This window comes from Carcharodon carcharias, chromosome 8 (assembly GCF_017639515.1).
Source record: "Carcharodon carcharias isolate sCarCar2 chromosome 8, sCarCar2.pri, whole genome shotgun sequence".
In the NCBI taxonomy this organism is placed as follows: Eukaryota; Metazoa; Chordata; class Chondrichthyes; order Lamniformes; family Lamnidae; genus Carcharodon; species Carcharodon carcharias.
This window is the reverse complement of record NC_054474.1, coordinates 52993635-53017918: the sequence shown is the minus strand read 5'-3', so window position 1 is coordinate 53017918 and position 24284 is coordinate 52993635. Positions and strand designations below refer to the sequence as shown.

Genomic DNA, 24284 nt, shown 5'->3' with positions numbered 1-24284 from the left:
ACTTTGTAGTCCATTTGCTAGGCCATTTCAGAGGGCATTTAAGAGTCAACCACATTGCTGTGGGTCTGAAGTCAAATGTAGGCCAGACCAGGTAAGAGCGACAGGTTTCCTTCCTAAAGGACATTACTGAACCAGATGGGTTTTTCTAACAATTGACAATGGTTTCATAGTCACCATTAGATTTTTAATTCCAGATTTTTATTGAATTCAAATTGCACCATTTTGCATGGTGGGATTCGAACCCAGATTCCCAGAGCATTATCCCTGGATTACTAGCCGAACAACAATACCACTTTGCCATCACCAGCATTTACTGCCCATCCCTAATTGCCCTTGAGAAGTTGGTGGTGAGCTGCCGCCTTGAACTGCTGCAGTCCATGTGGTGAAGGTGCACACACAATGCCGTTAGGGAGGGAGTTCCAAGAGTTCCAAGGAAGGAGTGGCGGCATTTACTGCTGATGTGGTTGCCGTGAATTACACTGGTATCCCCCAGAACCCACATGCTGCAGCTGCAACACACCACCTGCCCTGACGCCTTTATTGTGTTTAACTAATTTTAGGCTTCAAGTTTAGAAATGTTACTCAAATGTGGTCTGTAGTTGTACTATCTAGTTCAACTTGTTAAGCTATAAATTTAATGCAATAGTTATATCTCTCCAGTAAAAACAGAAAGTGCTGGAAAGACTCAGCAGGTCTGGCAGCATCTGTGAAGAGAGAAATAGAGCTAATATTACGAGCCCAATATGACTTCTTTGGAACCAAAGCACTCGGGCCTCATCACACTCTGTGCTCTTATTAGAGTTATTCAAGTTCTTTGAGGATCTATCTAGCAGGGAACCAGTAGGTGTGTATTTGAATTTCCAAAAGACATTCAATAAGGTATCAAATAACACACGATAAGAGCTCTGTAAGGACAATATTTTAGTGTGAATAGAGGATTGGTTAATGTACAAGAAATAGAGAGCTGTGATAAATGAGTCATTTTCAGGTTGGTGAACTGTAACTAGTGAGGTGCCACAGGGATTACTGCTGGAGTCTCAACTATTTGCAATCTTTATTAATGATTTGGATGAAGGGACAGAATGTATTGTAGCCAGATTTGCTGTTACAAAAATAGGTGGGAAAGCAAATTATGAGGAGGACATAAGTGGGTTGCAAATGGACATAGGTAGGTTAAGTGAGTGGGCAAAAATTTGGCAGATGGAGTATAATGTGGGAAAATGTGAGATTATCTGTTTTAGTAGAAAGAATAGAAAAGCAGAATATTATTTAAATGGAGAGAGGTTACAGATGCTGCAGTAAGGAATGTGGGTGCCCTTGTAAATGAATCACAAAAATTAGGATCCTGGTACAGCAAGTAATTAGGAAGTCAAATGTACTATTGGCCTTTATTGCAAGGATGATGGACTATAAAAATAAGGAAGTCTTGTTACAACTGGACAGGATGTTGGTGAGGTAATACCTAGACTATTGCTTACTGTTTTGGTCTCCTTGTTTAAGGCAGGATGTATTTGCATTGGAGGCAAATCAGAGAAGGTTGACTAGGTTTCTTCCTGGGATAAAGGGGTTGTCTTATGAAGAAGGGTTGAGAAAGTTTGGCCTATAATCATTGGCGTTTATAAGAATGAGGGGTGATCTTATGAAATCATATAAGATTCTGAGGGCACTTCACATGGTAGATGCTGAGGGAATGTTTCCCCTCATGGAGGATTCTAGAATAGGGTCATAGCCTTACAATAAGGGGACACCCATTTAAGATGGAGATGAGAAGAAGGTTCTTTGCTCAGAGGGTCGGTAATCTTTGGATTACCAGAGAGCTAGGTGATTGAACCTGTTCAAGGCTAAATCAGACAGATTTTTGACCTACAAAGGAGTCAAAGATTATGGGAGGCAGGCAGGAAAGTGGAGGCAAAGCAACCATGATTTTATTGAATCATGCTCAAGGGGCCAAATAGCTACTCTTGCATCTATTTCTTATGTTCGTATGATTGTTCACAACCTCGGCTTCCTATTCAACCCTGAACCAAGCTTCCAACCTTCATCACAAAGATAAATTACTTCCATCTTCATAATAGTGCCTGCCTCTGCCCTCGCCTCAAGCTTACTGCTTCAGAAACCCCCATCAAGACCAACCTCACAATTGTTACAGTGCTTTCGTGGATCACCACCCATCCTCCACTCTCTGAGCAGAATTTTGCCCTTGGGCGGGCGGGCCCCACCGGCTCAGTGGCGGGCGAGCAGCCGATTGCCGCCGCCAAAACAGGCCCATCCGCCATTTTAAGTGGGTGGGCCAGTTAAGGCCCACCTAGCACTATGCGCTTCCTGTGCGGGCAGGGGGGATTCCCCAACTGTTGGAGTGCGCTCTTTCGCGCATGCACATGACAGAGCGCACTGCTCCCTGAGACTAAGTGCTGTCTCAGGGAGATTGTTGAAAGGCTGGCAAATATAAAAAATAGAACAATAAAAATTTCATTAACATGTTCCCCTCATGTGAAAATGTCACATGAAATGGGACATGTTAATGAAATAAACAAAAACTTTATTAAACTTTTTTAAAACCGCTATCAAACCTCATCCCGCCACTGGATGAGGTTTGTAAAAAAAATCACCTACCCGCCTGCCCATTGGGCCTCTGCGCCGAGCCGAAGTTCGCACAGGCCCCTCAAAATCGTCAACGATTGGCAAGTTAAGGGCCTTAACGAGGCCTTTAATTAATGGCGGGCCTGCGTCCCGCTGCATAGCGCACCCGCCGACTGAAATATCGCAATGCCACGCGTTGATGTCAGGACACTCGCGCGACATTTTAAGCGTTGGCGTGCGGACTCCACCACCCGCACGCCAGCCAGAAGATTCTGCCCTCTGTAAACTTCAGCTCATCCAAACCTCTGAACTGACTACTATTCTTCAATATAACTAGCAAATAGTTATGTATCTTTAAAAGTAAATTTTAGAAGTTTAAAATCAGGCTACTCACAGGTGATGGAGAGACATTGTAATTAAAATTAAATATCTTCTTTGTCATAAGGCTATTTTCATTTGTATTAATTAAACTGCACTTAGTAAGCACTTTTAAATATCTGGCAATTCATAGAGTCTTACCTCAAGCAATGATCGGAAGGAAGAGGAGAAATTGTTGAGAATTTTTTAAAGAAGTCTACTTATGGTACTTGAATATCACATTACACAGCCAATAAGGCCTGGAATTTCTGCTCCGTTATACTTTTCTTTTTGGTGTATTTCAGCCAAAATCAAAGTAACTGGTGCAAAAGACTGCAGAATTTTAACCGCCTAGTATGTTAAGCATAAATTGAGTTTACATGATTTTTTGTGCTAGTTTAAAAAGCATTGTGCTGGAAGCAAGCCCTGCCCACAGAACTGACCACACCCCCAAGGTGAATTAATCACCTTTGAGAGTTTCTGCTAATTATACTCATTTGTGGACTGTTGAGGAGCCTCCAAAAGTTAAGCTGGATCTTTTGGGTGCAAGGACACTGACAGGTATGTTTTAAAAGCTTATGAATATTATTTTTAATTTACTAAAAATTGACTACAGTTCCTCAATATAACTAGTAAATAGTTATGTATCTTTAAAAGTCATTTTTTGTAGTTATAAAGCAGGTTACTTGCAGTTGATGGAGAGGAAATGTGATTAAAATTGCTTATTTTGTTGTATTAAGCCTATTTTCAGTTGTATTAATCAAACTGCTCCTAGTAAGCACACTTAAGTATATCAAGAAATATTTTTATAAACAAAATTTTGCACAATAACGCTGGTTTTATGGCAGGTTTTGCAACTTAATTTGACAATATGCAACTGAATTTGAATGGAAACTCAAGGAAAGCAAACACATTTTAAAACTCACACAAATTTGCGTGTGATTTGAGCCTGTTTTTTCAATTGTGCCTGAAGCAGAAACTCCATTCGGTGACATTTAAAAAGTTATTTGGTTTGTAGGACAGTAGGTTTACAAAGTACAATCAAAATTGAGTGAAATGCCATTTTCCTGATTGAACTAACCAAATAATGATGACAATAGAAAATAATTGTTTGCTAAGCATATTTAAATTGTTCCCTTTAAATTCAACTTTATGTTTAAATACCCACTAATAAAATATAATTTCTTTTCCTTCAGGGATTGTATAACTCAATAAAAAATGAAAAGCTGGAGTGGGCTGTGTAAGTGCAACTTGTATTTTGTGACACAAAAACACTGATGCGTTTAAGTTGTAAATTGTCATAACAATTCAGTAAGAGTTTCAAGGCACTGTATAAACTTTTCTGCTTTCACAATACCACTTGTGAACCTTACATTTCTTCTGCCTATGAAACTTGTCATCTGAAATCTGTCCCTTGGATGCAGAATCATAGAATGATTACAACACAGAAGGATCTTATGTGGCCCATCAAGCCCATGCCAGCTCTCTGCACAAGCAATTTAGCTAGTCCTACTCCTCTTCCCTTCTCCTCCACCCTTTCACTGTAGCCCTGCAAGTTTATTCACTTCAGGTGCTTATAAAATTCCGTTTTGTAAACCTCGATTCAATCTACCTCCATCACCCTCTCAGGCAGTCCCTTCCAAATCCTAACAACTCAGTGCATTAAAAAGTTTCTCCTCATGTTCCCTTTGGTTCTTTTGCCAGACACCTTAAACCTATTTCCTCTGGCTCTCTGCCCTTCTGTCAATGGGAACATCTACTCTGTCTAGACCACTCATGATTTTGAATACCTCTGTCAAATCACCTCAACATTCTTTTATCCAAAGAGAAAGCCACTGCTTCTCCAAGCTGTCCTCGTAACTGAAGTGCTTCATCCCATTGTCATAAATCTTTTCTGCACCATCTATAAAGTTTTCGCATCTTTCCCAAAGTTTGGTGCCAGCATTGAATACAATACTTCAGTTGAGACTGAATCAGTGTTTTATAAAAATTCATCATCACTTCCTTGATTTTGTACTTTATGCCTGTATTTATAAAGCTCAGGATTGCATAGATATTTTTAACCACATTCTCATACCGCCCTGTCAACTTCAACTATTTGTGCACATATACCCCCATATGTCTCTATTCCTGCACCCCCTTTAGAAATGTACCCTTTGTCTTATATTGTTACTCTTCGTTCTTCCTATAAAAATCTATCACCTCACACTTCTCTGCACTAAATTTCAACTGCTAAGCATCTGGCCATTCCACCAGCATGTCTATGCTCTCTTGAAAACTATCACTACTCTGATCACAGTTCATAATACTTCCAAGTTTTGTGTCATCTGCAAATTTTGAACTTGTGCTCTGTACACCTAAGTCTAGGTCATTAATATATATCATGAAAAGCAGTGGTCCTAGTGCTGACCCTTGGGAACCCAACTGTATACCTTCCTTCAGTCTGAAAAACAATTGTTCACTGTTAGTATTTGTTTCTTACCAGCCAAATTTATTTCTATGCTGTCACTGACCCTTTTATTCCACGGGCTTCAAATTTGCTGGTAAGCCTATTATGTGAAGGAAAGAAAAGGAAGCAAATCCTGAACTTTGGATCCCACTACCTCATGGGACATTCTGCCCCATGTGTCCAGAGATCTGTGGTTGAGAATCAGCCTGTTCAGTCACATTAAGACCCATGGCAGAAACTTGTGACCCTGAGTAGACGTTATTCTCGAATCGAGCAACAGCTGATGATGACAATTCTGTGGGACCTTATCAAAAGCCTTTTGGAAGTCCATATAGATCATATCAACTGCATTACCCACAAAAACCGTCTCTGTTACTTCAGGAAAACCTCAATCAAGTTGGTTAAACACAATTTACCTTTAACAAATCCATGCTGGCTTTCCCTAATTAATCTACACTTTTCCAAGTGGCTGTTACTCTTGTCCTAGATTATCGTTTCTAATATTTTCCACCACTAAGATCAAACTGAATGGCCTGCAGTTGCTGAGTTTATCCTTCCATCTTCTTTTGAACAAGATTGTGCCATATGCAACTCTCCAGTCCTTATCTTAGACATTGGTCACAAATGATAATTAACTCTATCTATTAGGTCATGGAAGGCTTTAAGTTTGCCATTTGACATCATAACACACGTTCTCCAGACTTATTTTATGCTCTCAGCAAACTGCCAGACTGAATTTCATGAGACCCCTGCCCTCATTACGTTTACATATATTTACTGATTTTGTGATCAGCGCCAGCCATATTGTTATGACACCTGAGCTGGGAACTTCCTCAGAGCTGCTCACACTCTGCTGGTATTTTGTCGCCAGAAGTGTGGCTGAAACTCAGTTTACATGTGTAAAATGGTATTGTAAATGGAGATGTACTTTGAATTAAATTATATAATTACCAATTGAGATGCATTATTGTAATGTGAGTATTCTGATATTAAAGTATTTTTGTTATAGAAAAATAAAAAAGGACTGTTTTATATTTCTTCAATAAAAGTGATTGGTGCTTCCACTCTTTTCTTTAAGAGATGAAGATGAGTTGAGGAAATCTCTGTCTGAGCTTGTGGATGATAAATATGATAGTTGTCCAAAAAAACTGACCAGAATAATTGATAGCAGTAATCCCTTCCTCGACATCCCTCAGGCATTGAATGCAGCAACCTACAAACATGGAGTTCTCAACCGTAAAACACATGCAGATATGGATGGCAAGAGAAGTGAGTATTTTCCAGTGTTGAGTTTTTACAGACCAGTTATGCAAACTTACATTCAACAGCCTAAGTAAAGTGTTATTTACTTGAAAAAACCTTTTTGGTGACAATTGCGAAAATTGTGCCCACAGCCAGACATTCCTGTTCCATTTTGCTTCCAGTCAGTGTATTTTGTTGAAAAAATTAGCCTGCACCACGAGTACGAAAATGTTTCATTTTAAAAGAATAGTTATTTTAACATAGCACCTTGCCAGCTCGTGACTACAGGCAAACACCTCCCAAAAACACTGCTAGGTCAGTTGAGATTGGCGTACTGGGCTTCTGGGACCTGGCCTGCTTAAGCAGCTTGTCCTGTTGGTGGCTAAAATGTCAGATATATTTTATGGTTCTGGGATAATCTTACTTATCTTTTTCTGTTTATTAGTTGCTTTTGCTGTGAACTCTGCTATTTCAGACTTTTGGGAGTTTTTGTTGTCAGCATTTTGTTTTGGTATTCTCGGTTGCTGCTTGTGTTTAAAGTGCATTGTATGTAATGGTCATGGATATTCCTTGCTGGCTTCTGAATGTGCTGGATGCTTTAGATTAAAGAGTAAGAAAGACCACAAAATGCTGGTCATTATCTTAAGAAATTGGTTCTGCACTCCCTCCCACACTTTCTGAAATAGGGTTCCTGAAAGTTGGACAGACTACTAACTCCAGCCTAATCAATCATTTATGTAAGTTAGCATCAGCTCTTTGCTATTGCTGCTTTACTAACTTATCCTCCCACTTTTAAAGATAATGTATTTCTACAACTGCTGTCCAGTGATGAATGTGGGTAAAATACCTCAGATGTTGTTATGAAGGAACAGCACTCACTGACTGCTTACAGCTGCCCATGAAATTTGTGCAAGCTTTTGTGTGCCAACTGTTGTCATCAGGCATCTTGTCCAGTGCAACGGTCTCTACAAGAGGATCTGTTGTGTGCGTGAACAGGACAAGTGGCAACCTGCCCTTCCAACCAATAAAATTGAAGGATCCTTATTGAGACATGCAGGAGCTAAAACCAAAAATAGAAATCAGAATATTTAATTAATTGTAAAATAATGCATAGAAGGAAAAATAAAACAGGGAAAGAAAGATGGGATTAAGAGAGAGAGGTGAAAGAGACCGAAAGGGAAAGAAAAATATTTTTATGTGTCTCCAACAATAGTTAAATTTTGAAGGAAGAAGACTCCACATTTGTAAAATTAAATTTTCAGTGCCAGGGGGGTTGTTTAGCAATAATTAAGACATTTCACAATGTTAAAAAGTCACTCACACCAGACTGCACCAGCACTAACTTTTTTCGGGATGTTTATTGTTAACTAGTGGGTAATTTCAGCAATTTTACTTGCTTACATGGGTTTCAATGCCAGATCTACTGGTGAGGTACTAGAGGAGTGGGGCTTGTGGAGAACAAGATAAATTAGACAGCAATTTCCCAAGTTAACTGCACATGTGGCAACTCAGAAGTCACCAACTGTTTTATTGCACAATTACTATTTCCACTGGTGAGGTGGTAACAAGAGGACTGTCTCCCAGACAATATCTAGCACAGGAACATTGTGGGAGAAATTCTGTCGTGTAGAATGCAGCACAAGCATTCAAAGTAGTAGCCTGCGGCACTGCATGTCTCAAGAGCATCAATGTAAGTTTGTGTATAGAAACGGTGCAAAGTAAATGTATTTCTCCCCACTAGATTTTTATGTGACATTTGTCAGTTTTCAGCTCAATGCATAACCCTTGTCATTTATTAATAGGAACCTCTTGACATGGCTACGGTGCTGTGTCTCTTTGACATAGCCCCATTGTTATTGACACCCATACTGCCCAGCTGCTTGTGTCTGTTATCTTAAAAGTCTTCAGTCCTCTAAGGGAGCTGGCTTTGTTGCGCAGCTGTGGCCTCCTTGTGGGAAGTATCTGCCTAATCTCAGCTCCTCCTGCCATTCTCTAATTGGTGGATGTCCTTTGCAAATGACTAGCACCCTGTGTGGCAGCAGACCCTTAGCCATCATATAGGAGTGCAAAGCCCTCATCTAAGTTCACAAGCTGATCCACTAGACTCTGCAAGCTAGAAATGAAAAGCTGCTCTAAAGCAAGTTTGAAGTCTCAGTTGTGGCAGTTTTCCTAATTCATCCTGATTGCACCAAGGGCCGGATTGTCAAAATGGGTTCGGGAACCTGACACCTGGATGAATTCTGGGTCCCAACTCTTTTTAAATTTAAATGCCTTAATTGGGCAAGAGATGAGCTCAGCAACCAATTAGTGACATCAAGCGCCTCCAGGAGTCATGAGCTGCCTGCCTGCCACCAGTAGCAAATGCAGGTGGCAGCCATGAGGGGGAAGTGCCACTGCCTTGCCAGCTTCTTTGAAGGCCAGGTGCTGAAACATGGAGGAAAATGGCCATGGATGCTAGGTTAAGGTACAGCACTTGACCCGACATTAGTTGGCCCATCTTTTAGACAAAAACAATGTGCCAGACTGTTCGGGTTTGTTGCAAAAAGGGTTGAAAATTGCAATCTCCACCAGACAGGCCCCTTAGCTTCATGGGTCATTAATTGGTGGCGAGTGAGATTCCCTTTCCCTCCCCACCATACCCCCCAACCCCTGCCAGCCATTTGAAAATCCTAGGCACCGGGATCCGGAGATGACCTCCAGAACCCCGATTTTCAAATCACACCTGCACCGGATCCTGACCCTGCAGCCATATGAAAATCCAGCACTAGATTTGCACAAACAACTTTACTGATGTTGCACTATATCACATGACATGCCTACTATGAGCATAAATTTAATGTGGGTTAGCACCTTGGCTTTCTTTCCATAAAGAATTTCCTGCTCATCTGCTTCACAACATATAGGCCTGGATTATACAGTGCTATACCATCAGCCTTTGCTTTCATGACATCACTGAAAGTGCCAATTACCTCTGGAGCCTGCATGCACACAGAATAATGTGGAAATCCAAAGTTACTGTCAATAATTCTACGCTTCTTTTGTGCACTGTTGAGATACCGCCCACCTTGAAATCAATGGGAAATCTTATTAATGCACAAGAAACTTCATTCTTAACACTGTCAGCCTCACTATAAAAATCCTTGCAAAAGTTAAGCTTGTTGAATGTGGTGTGACTAGGCTTTCTAACAACATGCTAACTTCATAATTACTGCTAAACACCCTCACTGGAACTGAAAAGCTAATCTTATATTTGGGAGAATGTCACATTTTTCAATTATTACAAAATTCCACATTTAAAAAAAAATTCTTAGAGTTAGATTATATTAATATTTTAGTATCTAAATGTTCATGAAGGAAGATTCCATGTAGCGCAGAGTATTGTAGCTGTCCTCGGGCACATCTCCACAAGAACATCCAAAGACTCTTCATCAAAGCGTGAGATAACATCTCTTGGAGAAATTCCATTATTGCAGCACAGCAATTTGTTAATAGACCAGTCAATTTTCAGTCATAGAACTCCCTTAGCCTGTAAAAGACATGTAGGGAGCATATGACGGTTCATTAAATGGGCTGACTTTGGTGAATCTGATGGGATCAGCAGCTCCCCACTACAAGTGCATGATACTTCCTACCTACTTATGTATCAATCTTAGGGTATATTTAAAACATTTTGGCAGGAGAAAATGGATTTATTTTGTTAATGATATACTTCCTTTGATGGAAAAAGATTGATGCACACAGCAGATTCCATTGTATATAGATGGTCAGTGCTTTGGATCCATTGCCTATTTGTCCATTATGCAGAGGTCTGAATTTGGCTTGATGAACTGTTGTGCATCAACCAGTCCCAATTATATAAATATTTAAACTACCAGCCCTATTAGAATAAGTATAAATTGCTCAATGAGTGACTTAACCTCTCCTCAAAGTCATCAGAGAGGTAATCCAGATCATATTATGAACTAACATTTTATTAACACTTAGAATAAAGCAGTTCGTCCTTTCTTAACAGTAATGGAGAACATAACACGGAGACAGTAATCGGACTAAAAGTACTGAGAAAACTATTATTAACTGATTGAGTTAAATAGCTGGAATGTAAGATTTTAGAGTGTTGAGGCATGAAACCCTTGTAATTAAAATCTCTAAATTCTAAGTTCCTAATTTCTAACTCTATAGTCCTCAGTTGTGTCTGACCTATCAAGGTGCGAATAACCAGTATTTATGAATCAAGTAGAATTTATTAAGAATTTCCATATTATTATTGAAGCAGGTTTGGCCGCGCACCAGCTCCATCGCTGCATGCTGAGGAAGGGTTTCATTAATTAATAAATTTAAAGGTTAGTGTGGGCTCAACCTGGATTTTGTGGTCCATGGTAAAGCAAGGCTGTTCACTACTGACCTCAAAGAAAGGTGCTTAAAAAAATTGTGGTAGGAGTTTCTTCTTTCCCAATGGTAGTTCAAACCTGGCACCAAATCAAGGGATATCTTTGTGTACAGGAACAGTACAGGAACAGTAATCTCAGCAAGCAGGTAGGGGCAATCAATCAAATTTACAGTATTCACACAAGGTGAACTAGGAAGTTAAAAGCATGTAAAATCCTTCACTTTTAATTTAAATTTTCAGATTGTGAAAAAATGTACAACTATTAAGATATCAGTTAAAATAGACAGATTTTTTTAAAATTAAAAATACCTTTTTAGAAGTATGTAGAATTATCATTCTGGAGAAACCTGATATATCACAAATTTAATTTTTTTTCAAGGCCGGTAAGAGTGTTTAGCAGTAATTATGAAGTTTGTACACTGTTAAAACCCAGTTACACCTCATTCACCAAGGTATAACTTTTCCAGGGCTTTTACAGCAAGACGAATAGCATGAAAGTGAACTACTCATCCATTTACGGTTTGCAAGGCAGTTAGCAGTCTGCAGGAACCTCTACAGCACACTTTCTGCATTATTCTGCTCATGTCCGAACTCTCAAAGTTGCTGTCAGTTTCAGTGGAATATTGACAGTGAATACTGACAGTTTTGCCATCATTACCATAGCAAAATCCAGGCCAATATATATTTATACACTTGAAATTTTTTGGATATTACACTTTTTTAACACCTACTGATCATGCTTTTTGTGTTATGGTGTCTATGTGCTAAACTGTAATTGTGTAGTTCAATACAACTGCCAAAGTAAACAATTACCGTCACAATTATCTTTACAGTGTGATGTAATTCATTGTTGGATTTGTAGGTATGCCCTCTCTTTTGTCCATTACTTTAACTAGAATCTGCCATACATCTTGCCTGTTTGGAAACAAATATACACATGCAATAACTGAAGCATAGAGGCAGGCAGTACCTGATACATGTAAATATCTCACATTGCATGCATAAATAACAGGTTCTACTATGGAGTTGCCCAAATAAAAGTCTGAAGTCTTACTATGCTGTCTGCTCTCAATCCACCCATGTGGAAGGAATTTAATGCCCTTCCTTGTGGTGAGTTTGCTCTCGGTGAGGCATTTAATCAGCCAGGAGGATGGCAAGTGGGGACCTGGCTGCCTTCCCACCACTGCCCTGATTAATTCCAGTGCGGGAAACCCTGGGAATAGCCTCTCCACCCCTGCGCAAATTGAAGCCCTTAAGTGTGTTTTTTTTTTAATTCATTCATGGGATGTGGGCATCACTGGCTAGGCCAGAATGTATTGCCCATCCCTAATTGCCCTTGAGAAGGTGGTGGTGAGGAGCTGTCACCTTGAACAGCTGCAGTCAATGTGGTATAGGTACACCCAGGGTGGTGTTAGAGAGTAAGTTACAGGATTTTGACCCAGTGACAGCGAAGGAATGGTGATATATTTCTGAGTCAGGATGGTGAGTGGCTTGGAGGGGAACTTCCAGGTGCTGGTGTTCCCATCTGTCTGTTGCCCTTGTCCTTCTGGATCGTGGGTTAGGGAGTTCCTGCCTAAGGAGGTGTGGTGTGTTCCTGCAGTGCATCTTGTAAATGGTACACACTGCTGCCACTGTGCTTCGGTGATGGAGGGAGTGAATGTTTGTGAATGGGGTGCCAGTCAAGCAAGCTGCTTTGTCCTGGATGGTGTCAACCTCCTTGAGCACTGTTGGAGCTGCACTCATCCAGGCAAGTGGAGAATATTCCATCACACTCCTGACTGATGGCCTTGTAGATGGTGGACAGGCTTTGGGGAGTCAGGAGGTGAGTTACTCAGCGCAGGATTCCTAGGCTCTGACCTGCTCTTGTAGCCACAGTATTTATATGGCCAGTCCAATTCAATTTCTGGTCATTGGTAAGCCCCCAGGATGTTGATAGTAGGGGATTCAGTGATGGTAATGGCACTGAATGTCAAGGAGCGATGGTTAGATTCTCTCTTGTTGGAGATAGTCATTGCCTGGTACTTGTGTGGTGCGAATGTTACTTGCCACTTGTCAGTTCAATGCTGGCTATTGTCCAGTTTTTGCTGCATTTTGACATGGGCTGCTTCAATATTTGAGGACAATGTGGCAAAGATTAGCGGTAGGCCTGAGGATTGGGAAAGTTTTAAAAACCAACAAAAGATGACCAAATAAAGAGAGTGAAAATAAACTTTGAGCGTAAACTAGCAAGTAATATAAAAACAGACAGCAAGAACTTCTTTAAATATATAAAATGGAAGAGAGAGGCCAAAGTGAACATAGTGAATGAGGCTGGGGAAATAATAATGGGGAACTAAGAAATGGCAGTGGAGTTGAATAAATACTTTGCTTCAGTCTTCATGGTAGAAGACACTAATAGCATTCCAAAAATACTAAATAATCAAGGAGCAAAATCGGGGAAGGAAATAAATGCAATAACTATCACTGGAGAAAAAGTACTAGGGAAACTAATGGGACTAAAGGCCAATAAGTCCCCTGGACCTGATGGGTTGCATCCTAAGATATTAAAGGAAGTAGCTACAGAGATAGTGAATGCACTGGTAGTAATATTCCAAGAATCCTTAGATTCTGGAAAAGTCCCAAAGGATTGGAGAACAGCCAGTGTAACACCCCTATTCAAAAAGGGAGGGAGACATAAAACAGATAACTATAGGCCAGTTAGCTTAACATCTGTCATTGGGAAAAGGTTGGACTCTATTATAAAGGATGTAATAGCAGAGCATTTAGAAATACATAATCTAATCAAGCAGAGTCAGCATGGCTTCATTAAGGGGAAATCATGCCTAAAAAATTTATTAGGATTCTTTGAGGAGGTAACAAGCACGATAGATAAAGGGGAACCAGTAGTTGAAATATATTTGCATTTCCAAAAGGCATTCGATAAGGTACCACACTTAAAGCTACTTAATAAGAGGGTGTTGGGTGTAATATATTAGCATGGATAGAGGACTGGCAAAGAGTTGAGATAAGGGCGGCATTTTCAGGATGGCAACCTGTAACTAGTGGTGTGCCACAGGGATCAGTGCTGGGGCCTCAATTATTTACAATATATATTAATGATTTAGATGAGGGAAATGAATGTAATATGGCCAAATTTGCAGATGACACAAAAATAGATGGAAAGTGGTGAGGATGACACAAGGCGTCTACAGAGGGATATAGACAGGCTGAATGGGTGGGCAAAAACTTGGCAGATGGAACGTAATGTGGGAAAATATGAGGTTATGCTCTTTGGCAGGGAGAATAGAGGAGCTGAGTATTATTTAAATGGAGAAAGACTGCAGAAAGCTGCAGCACAGAGGAAATTGGGGTCCTCGTACATGAATCACAAAAAGCTAGCATGCAAGTTCAACAGGTAATGGGGAAGGCAAATGGAATGTTGGCCTTTATTTCAAAGGGAATAGAGTACAAAAACAGGGAAGTCCTGCTAAAACTATACGGCTCTAGTTAGACCACACCTAGAATACCGTGAACAATTTTGGTCCTCTTATCTAAGGAAAGATATACTGGCATTGGAGGCAGTCCAAAGAAGGTTCACTAGGTTGACCCCGGGTATGGAGGGATTTTCTTATGAGGAGAGGTTGATTAGGTTGAGCCTGTACTTTTTGGAGTTAGAAGAATGAGAGGCGACCTTATTGAAACATATAAGATTCTTCAGGGGTTTGACAGGCTTGAGAGGCTGTTTCCCCTTGTGGGAGAGTCTAGGACCGGGGGCAGATTCTCAGAGTAAGGGGACACCCATTTAAAACAGAGACGAGGAGGAATTTCTTCTCTCAGAGGGTAGTCAATCTGTGGAATTCTTTACCGCAGAGGGCTGTGGAGGCTGAGTCGTTAAGTATATTCAAGGCTGAGATGAACAGATTTTTAATCAGTAAGGTAATCAAGGGTTATGGGGACAAGACAGGGAAGTGGAGTTGAGAATTATCAGATCAGCCATGATCTCATTGAATGGGGGAGCAGACTCAATGGGCTGAATGGCCTACTTCTACTCCTACGTCTTGTGGTCTTATGGAGTCGCGAATGGTGCCGAACATTGTGCAATCATCAGTAAACATCCCCACATCTGACCTTATGATGGAAGAAAGGTCATTGATGAAGTAGCTGCAGATGGTTGGGCTGAGGACACTACCCTGAGGAACTCCTGCACTGATGTCCTGGAACTGACATGATTGACCTCCAGCAACCACACCCATCTTCCTTTGTGCGAGGTATGACTCCAACCAGCAGAGATTTTCCCCCTGATTTCGGTTGACTCCAGTTTTGCTAGGGCTCCTTGGTGCCTCACTGGGTCAAATGTTGCCATCATGTCAAGGGCTGTCACTCTCATCTCACCTATTAATGCCTACTTAAGGGCCTCACCCTGTCGCTGCTGGCATTTACCCAGTAACGGGAGGAGGACTTGCCATACGGGAAGCCTGAAAAGAAAACTGCGGCGGCAGCTCTTGGCAGGCCGGTCTTCCTCCCCAGGGGTCCTTGATCCCAGCAAAGGCTCGCCGCTGCCCAGGTAAGGACCTGTTTAGCACTTAATGCAATGGGCCCTCCTAAAAAGAGGTGACGCAGGCCTGTCGCCAGCTCTCTAGCTGACACACAAAATTCCCGTCACCTCCATTAAATAGCGGCTATGAACTCATGCCCTATATCCCGATTATAATCTCAGTATGATCAAGACATTAGCAATGATTATGAGTGCCTATGTTTGTTTAAAAACATTTTGATTTTATATGTACTAGTGATGTCTTTCTAGTAGATCATCAAAATTGATAATGATGCAACAATGTAAGAGTGTATTAATAAATATGGCTTAGAATTTCATTTTTCTTTTAGCTCCTAGAGGAAGAAGAGGATGGAAGAAATTTTATGCAGTACTCAAAGGGACTATTCTTTACTTACAAAAGGTAGTGAATGTTTGAAAAAAATCTAATTGTCTTTATCAGGGATGAGAAATTTGTGCTGTTTGGTGGAATTCCGAATTTTGGATCACGGAATTCCGCCATTTTAATTTTTTTCAGCCCTTCACCTGGCCTGGAAAAGCCATCACTCACTCAGCCTCTCTCTCTTGAATTGACCACCAATTCTGACCTGGCTTTGACTTGTTTCTGTGATTGGGAGATGCAGAGGCCAATAGCTGCTGGTCCCTTGTGCAGCCTGCAGAGGCCCTTTTTGTGCTGGGCCATCTTGCTGGTGCCGCCTCTGCTTGTGTGAGTTGCTGCTGCCAGACATGGGCCGAGAATGAGACCAGGACCAAGAGTGGGATCGGGGCTATGGTGAGGAGAGACTTGTCGAGAGCAGGAGTTGGGCTACGACTGGGAGTGGGGTTGAGAGCGGGGTCGGGGGCAGGTGAGACTGGGGTTGAGAGTGGGAATGGGTGTGGGAACAGAGTCAAGAGTGGGAGCAGAGCCATGAGTGGAACCAGAGACAAGACTGGAGGGGATAGGGATACTGGGGTCAGAAGCGGGGCCGGGGGCAGTAGAGGGAGCGGTGCTGGCAGTGGGACTCGGACCAGACATTGGTGGTGGGGAAACTACAGTCAAGAGCGGGGCCAGGAGTGGGAGCACGGTTGAGAACAGGGCCTGGAACATGGCCAAGAACGGGGCTGGGAGTGGGGCCGAGGTTGGGAGAGGTGCCAAGAGCGGGGCCAAGGCTAGGGTGGGGGCTGAGGCCAGGGCCGAAAGCAGGGCAGGAAGCAGGAGTGGAGCAGGGCCGAGACAGGAGTGGGGCTAGGAGCAGGAGCAGGACCCGGGGCGTGAGTGAAACAGGGCCGAGAGCGGGAGTGGGGCCCGGAGCGGGGCAGGGAGCAGGAGTGGGGCCCGGGGTGGAAGCCGAGCAGGGCCGAGAGCTGGAGTGGGGCTGGGAGCAGGGCAGGGTGCAGGAGCAGGGCCCGGGGCAGAGGCTGAGCCAGGCCGAGAGCTGGAGTGGGGCTGGGAGCAGGGCAAGGTGCAGGAGCCGGGCCTGGATCAGGAGCCGAGCAGGGCCGAGAGCTGAAGTGGGACCATGAGCGGTACTGAGTCTGGGGGTTGGGGGGAGACAGGGATCAAGAGCGGGAGCTCTCCCACATTTGGGCAAGGTGGAGAAACCCAGGTAGTAGGGAGGGTGGAAGAGGTGATGATGGAGAGGGAGGACATGAGTGTGTGAGTGAAGGAAGGTGGGCTGGGAAGACAGGTGTGTATGGTGGAGAGAGCGAAGCTGATTAAAATGTGTGTGTGTGGGTTGGGGAGGCGGGTGAGGGGCTTCACTGAGCCTTTTGTCACTATGAAATATGGAAAATTTGAATGAAACCTACATTAATACGTAAAATAAGAACATTTTTACAAAGTACTTTAAAAGCACAGATTTTCATATTTACGTGATTTATTATTGAATGTTGATCTATAATATATGAATGCTAATAATAACATGCCAAATCTTACTATGTTGTTCTTTTTGCTGTTTTGTTTTTGCTGGCATCTGGGGTTGCGTTAATTTTCAAGATTTTTTTTGTATACATAAGTATTCATTCATGGGATGTGGCCATCGCTGGCAATGCACCCTTTGTTGCCCATCCCTAATGAGAAGGTGGTTGAGAGTTAAAATGGGGTCATATTGAAAAATTGTTTACAAAGGACTGCCATAGTCCTTTGCATCACTTCACATGCATATAACCCAGCAAGTTCTTTTCTGTTGTCAGTATGGACTTCAGCCTTTATTACATGTACTAACTGCATTGAATGCTGAAATGCTGAGGTCACTTTGGTGATTTGATACAAATGTATTGGTCCACAGTCCTGACAGTAATGTAAACAAAGGGAAAATTAATATTTCTACCCACTTGAAGTCTAATAATTCCACCCACTTAAAGTGGCCTAGAAGCATTTGCATTTCACTAAGATCATAGAAAGTACCATATTTACATGATTCCTTGTTACAAAAAAGTGTTAGACCTTTTTGTCTTTGGCCGCTTTCACCCCTACTATGTATGCATAATGCATATTAGAACTACAGATATAAAATAGAAACCTGTAAGCATCTGTTATCCAAACTAAAAGTTACTAGAAGCATGTAATATGATGTATCTGCCTATTGTAATGAGTTGTTTTGTTAAAGGAGCGATAAATGGGGTAGAATTGCCACTTCTTAACACTAGTAACATCAGCAATATCTGGGCAGAATTGACCGAACCAGCACAAAAGATCAGAAAATTTTAAACCTAAGTGAGTTATGCCGATAACCACATCCATTTGTGTTGCCCACATTCGTTTATGCTGGTTTAATATTCAATTTTGCCCAGATGAGGCCCTGCCCACAAAACTGGCCTCGCTGCTATGTCAAAATTATGATATTCTGCAGACTTAGCGATTTGAGAAGGCTGTTCAAATTATGCGCATTTTCCTAGGCATTCTGTCACTAGTAGGCACATTTTAAAAGTGTTTTTTCAAGTTAAACAATATTTTATTTACTTAGAAACTGACCAGTGTATGCTAATGAAACTATTAAATGGTTCAGTGTAGTTTTATAATGTCATTTTCAGTGATTTTAGTTGAGGTTACTCACAGGTGAAGGACGGAACACTTATTAAAAATGCTTTTGCTGATGAACACATCTTCACCTATGAAATGGTACCATCATACATCAAGGTTTACTTTATAATGGTCAGGAAAAAAACTCAATTACATTCTATAATACTGCCTGATTGTGTTGGCTCACGAATGATTTACATTTGTGATTATGCAAATTAATTTATGCAGAAACTTGAACTGTAACCCAGCCATCGCAATCCTCAGCATATTTGCTGGACTTGATTGTGTCCAAAATGAAAACTCTATCCTAATGCATATACATGGTGTTCTTTACTCTTTTCTGCAATCCACCTGAAATGGGGCAGGATAGTGACAGGGAATGAGCCAAAATCCAGTGGTGAGACCTGCTGCCGCTTCATTGTTTCAGTCTGTATTTCCCGCCTTCCATCCTGACATAGAACAATGCTGGACACTCCTTCACCACCCCCGCTTGCAAATGTTGTCATGCCCGGAATCCCAGATTCATTTATTCCCCCATCCACTTGAGCAGCAGCAGTCTCACTAATGCACAGCTTAGATTTTGTGGCCAAACAGTGGAGTTTTTTTTCTTTACTTTGGGAAACCCCATCAGTATATCGCCAAAAAAATGCACATGGTTCAGAGGGAGTCAAAGTGGTAGGGAAAGGTCCTGCCTTGCTGCTATTCCTCTTTCCCCCCTCAACGAGATGAACCTTGTCTGCAATTTCTGGCCTGCCTACAGAAAATTACATTTAAATTAAGCATGCTGATGTCAAATTATTAATCCTTACAGTAAAAACATATATGACAAAAAAACTGAAAATCGAATGAAAATCCCAAATAAATTTATGCTGTACATAATATTAAGCATTGATTCCAATCCTATGTACTGTATGTGTTATTTTATTTTTAATTGACTTTAATGAGAAAACAAAATGTACAAAACTAACCCTGTGTCTAGGTATATTTTGTGAATATTAGCAGCAAACAGGTTAACATCTTTCATGTATACTGGAATGCATTTCACAAGTAGGAAGATAAAAACATAGGAACAGGATTAGGCCACAAACCCAAGCCTGTTCCATCATTTAGTTATATCATGACTGGTCTGTAACTTAACCTGACTTAGTTCAATACCCTTACTAACAAAAGTCTTATGAGTCTCATTGTTATTTTTTTTCTTATTTGTTCATGGGTTCTGGGCGCCACTGGCTAGGCCAGCATTTATTGCCCATCCCTAATTGCCCTTGTGCAGAGGGCATTTAAGAGTCAACCACATTGCTGGTGGGTCTGGAGTCACACGTAGGCTAGACCAGGTAAGAACAGCAGATCTTCTTACCTAAAGTACTTTAGTGAATCAGCTGGGTTTTTACAACAATCAGCAATGGTTTCATGATCATCATCAGACTATTAATTCCAGATTTTTATTGAATTCAAATGTCACCATCGGTAATGGTAGGATTCAAACCTGGGTCCCTGGAGCATTACCCTGGGCCTCTGGAACATTAGTCCAGTGACAATACCACTACGACACAACCTCCCCTATTGACCTATCTTCAGTAGCTCTCTGAAGGAGAGTGTTTCAGATTGCCACTATCCTTAGTGTGAAGAAGTGCATCCTGGGCCTGGATTTTGTCAGATCTACAGGAGTCTCACCCACCTGTTGGAGAACTAGCTCCCGTCAGTTCCATTTGGGAGGCTCGATGGATTCAAGTGTCCTTCAGGCATTTAAGTACATGGGCACCATCCAGCCTTCATCCTAGTTGAGGTCCCTGGAGGCAGAAGTCCCACCTGCCGAGAGCTACTAGCCAATCAGAGGCAAGCCTCTGGCAGCTCCTCATGCCACCATTGTCAGTGGGAGCTGGTGGCATTGTACCTGCCAGGGGCCCAGGATCTTCATGGGACCCTAGATCGAAGGTGAGTGAAAGTGAGATGGGGATTGCAGGGTGGGGGTCAAGGGGAGAGGTTCAGAGACAAGGGCAGGTGTGTGGCTTTCAGCAACCGCTCCCCTGCACAATGACAGCTCCCTTGTTCAGACACAGAGTGCCTGAAATCTGTGCTGCACCTCCTCCAAGGTCAGTATTTACTTCCTGAGGTGTGATGCCCATAATTGAACACGGTTATCGAAATGGGATCTAACCAGAGCTTTACTTACACCCTTCTTTTCCCAGCTCTCTTGAGATAAACGTCACCATTCCATTAGCTTTTTAACTTAATTTTTTTGTGTCTGTCCGCCAGCTTTTTCACCTGAAACTTGTCATAATAAAATCAACTAGACTTCATTCAGACTTAATAAGCATCATGTTCCTTCCGGGTTAAAATTCAATGCAGAACATAGCTGCAGGTGCTATCCTCATAATTTAACTCTTTTAACCCCACAATCATTCTGGTAAACCTGTGCTGCACATGCAACATGTAATACTTAATTTGCCTGACTATCATCAGCTCAAATTATTACTGATAACCTGTTGAGTTTAGGCCTTTCAGAATATTTATTGGAAAATTAATGATGCATGAGATAAATATTACTGCAAATTAGAAATTTTAGTTGGTGTAATACACTTTATTCACTGGAAGTAATTTATGTGTCTTCAGCAGAAACATTAAATCTTGGAACACTACTATTAGCCTCATCACTTCCTGGGTTAAGGAATGGGGGAAGAAACAGATTTCTGGTGGGAAGATGGAAATACAATTAGACTGAAATAAGATTCCTCCACATTATATAGTTGGCTGACAAACGTTCTCTTGATTCAAACCCAATGAATAGCCAGTTGGATAAAGTATTGAAGGACTGTTGGAGCGCATGAGATGAAATAGGGGAATGGCGAGAAATTTTGTCAAAAAAGAGTGCTTTTATTTTAAACCATGTAATAGAATGGAATTGTTTACATCCTATAATTTGTCGTTTTCTTCTCATCAATTATAATGAACCTTCAAGATATAAAACATAATTATTCTATTTACCTGTATCTCCTGCAGGATGAATATAAACTAGACAGAGATTTGTCTGAAGTGGATCTGAAAAACGCTATTCGCATACACCATGCATTAGCAACAAAGGCTATTGATTACAGTAAACGGCCCAATGTTCTTAAATTGAAGACAGCAGACTGGAGAGTCTTTCTGTTCCAAGCACCGTAAGAATATTGTACATATCTATTTTAAGCATATATGTTGTATATTGCACCAAATTTAATTTGGAAATTGATTTTTGTGGTGTTAGTTGTCAGCTAGTGTAACACGCTAAGTTATTTGTTCATTATCAGCTGGTTGGCTCAGCAAATTTCCTAACACGTTTTTCAGAGGCACCAGCTAGGATGATACTACTGAAAAAAGATCCATTGAAATCCACTGAATTGCTGTAAGTTTGTGCTGCAGCAAACTGATAGAGCACCAAACTTTCATCACATATTTACATTAAATTTGTTTCAAGTGTTAAATTCAAGTGTTGATCGAAATCAGCAAGATAAAGTGAAAAAAACAAAAAACTGCAGATGCTGGAAATCCAAAACAAAAACAGAATTACCTGGAAAAACTCAGCAGTTCTGGCAGCGTCGGCGGAGAAGAAAAGAGTTGACGTTTCGAGTCCTCATGACCCTTCAACAGATAAAGTGGTACTTAATGTCATTGTATCACAAGTCAATCATTGACCGCATCTCTCTTTATAAGCCTGGATGTGGATCTTGCAAGGCCACCTGCTAGATGTCAGTCCCGTTTTAAAATGATAGAACTGGCAAATCTGGAATCTGAATCAATAAGCACTATTTCAAAAACTAATAGCTCATGTATATTACTGTCGTAACGTTCATGAAATTTCTGTTGAAAACTTGTTGTAAGGATAATATTGTAAACCGTATTGCAAGAATTACACTGGTGAAGAAGTACGCACAATTTAAAGCTCTTAGATATTAAAGACCTCGATTAGTATCCTTCCAGTCTTCAATGTTCTATTGTTTATAAATGGACATAGTGGGAATTGCTTTCTAACATGTAGGCCGATTGCAAAACAAGTTTTGCAACTCTGTCAGCTTTACACTTACTTGCAGTGTAGCATCTAAATTGCGGGTGTTTAGTTGGTAGCATTCTTGCATCTCGGCTAGCTTAAGGTTCAAATGTGACTATCAGCTTGAACGCATAATTCAAGCTTCAGTACAGCTATCCCTCATTTAGCATTGCTAATGTGTTTCTAAAAATAGCATGCTAAATTAAAACATGCAAAATAAATATCACTGTCCCTTAAAAAAACATGTAATGAGGTTGGATTATGTTCCTGACTTGTAATTTTTACATTAAAAGCTTATTGGCTACCTTGAACCTAACTGGCCCAAAAATCTCCCTCTTAATATCATATTGTTTAAATTTACCTCCTGCTCATAACTTTGAGCCTCAGGCTCACACCTTTCCCACTCGCCTTCTCTCCTGCTCGCCGCCCCACCCGCTCGCCACCTCTCCTGCTCACTGCCCCTGCCGCTCACCGCCTCTCCTGGCTCACCGCCTCTCCTGCTCACTGCCCCTGCCGCTCACCACATCTCCTGGCTCACCGCCCCTGCCGCTCACCACCTCTCCTGGCTCACCGCCCCAGCTGCTCACCACCTCTCCTGGCTCACTGCCTCTCCCGCTCACCGCCTCACCTGGCTCACCGCCTCTCCTGCTCACTGCCCCTGCCACTCACCGCCTCTCCTGGCTCACCGCCTCTTCCGCTCACTGCCTCTCCTGGCTCACCGCCTCTCCTGGCTCACCGCCTCTCCTGCTCACTGCCTCTCCTGGCTCACCGCCCCTGCCGCTCACCACCTCTCCTGGCTCACCACCCCTGCCGCTCACCACCTCTCCTGGCTCACCGCCTCTCCCGCTCACCGCCTCTCCTGGCTCACCGCCTCTCCTGCTCACTGCCTCTCCTGGCTCACCGCCTCTCCCGCTCACCGCCTCTCCTGGCTCACCGCCTCTCCCGCTCACCACCTCTCCTGGCTCACCGCCTCTCCTGGCTCACCGCCTCTCCCGCTCACCACCTCTCCTGCTCACTGCCCCTGCCACTCACCGCCTCTCCTGGCTCACCGCCTCTCCTGGCTCACCGCCTCTCCCGCTCACTGCCTCTCCTGGCTCACCGCCTCTCCTGGCTCACCGCCTCTCCTGGCTCACCGCCCCTGCCGCTCACCACCTCTCCTGGCTCACCGCCCCTGCCGCTCACCACCTCTCCTGGCTCACCGCCTCTCCTGCTCACCGCCTCTCCTGGCTCACCGCCTCTCCTGCTCACTGCCTCTCCTGGCTCACCGCCTCTCCCGCTCACCGCCTCTCCTGGCTCACCGCCTCTCCCGCTCACCGCCTCTCCTGGCTCACCGCCTCTCCTGGCTCACCGCCTCTCCCGCTCACTGCCTCTCCTGGCTCACCGCCTCTCCTGCTCACTGCCCCTGCCGCTCACCGCCTCTCCTGGCTCACCGCCTCTCCTGCTCACTGCCCCTGCCGCTCACTGCCTCTCCTGGCTCACCGCCTCACCCGCTCGCCACCGCTCCTGCTCACCGCCTCTCCCGCTCACTGCCTCTCCTGGCTCACCGCCTCTCCTGCCAACTGCCTCTCCTGGCTCACCGCCTCACCTGCTCACCACCTCTCCTGCTCACCGCCTCTCCTGGCTCACAGCCTCTCCCGCTCATCGCCTCTCCCGCTCACTGCCTCTCCTGGCTCACTGCCTCTTCCACTTAGCGCCTCTCCCGCTCATCGCCTC

General features: G+C 42.7%; 1 protein-coding gene across 1 annotated transcript in view; it reads left to right on the top strand.

The window, feature by feature from the left end:
• psd2 (pleckstrin and Sec7 domain containing 2) overlaps nucleotides 1–24284 on the top strand; it is a 177508-nt gene that overhangs the window by 111379 nt on the left and 41845 nt on the right. The window contains exons 7-10 of the mRNA XM_041194379.1: nucleotides 4134–4177; nucleotides 6465–6655; nucleotides 15879–15949; nucleotides 21548–21705. Of these exons, the coding sequence (XP_041050313.1) occupies nucleotides 4134–4177; nucleotides 6465–6655; nucleotides 15879–15949; nucleotides 21548–21705 (464 nt within the window). The remainder of the gene's footprint in view (nucleotides 1–4133; nucleotides 4178–6464; nucleotides 6656–15878; nucleotides 15950–21547; nucleotides 21706–24284) is intronic.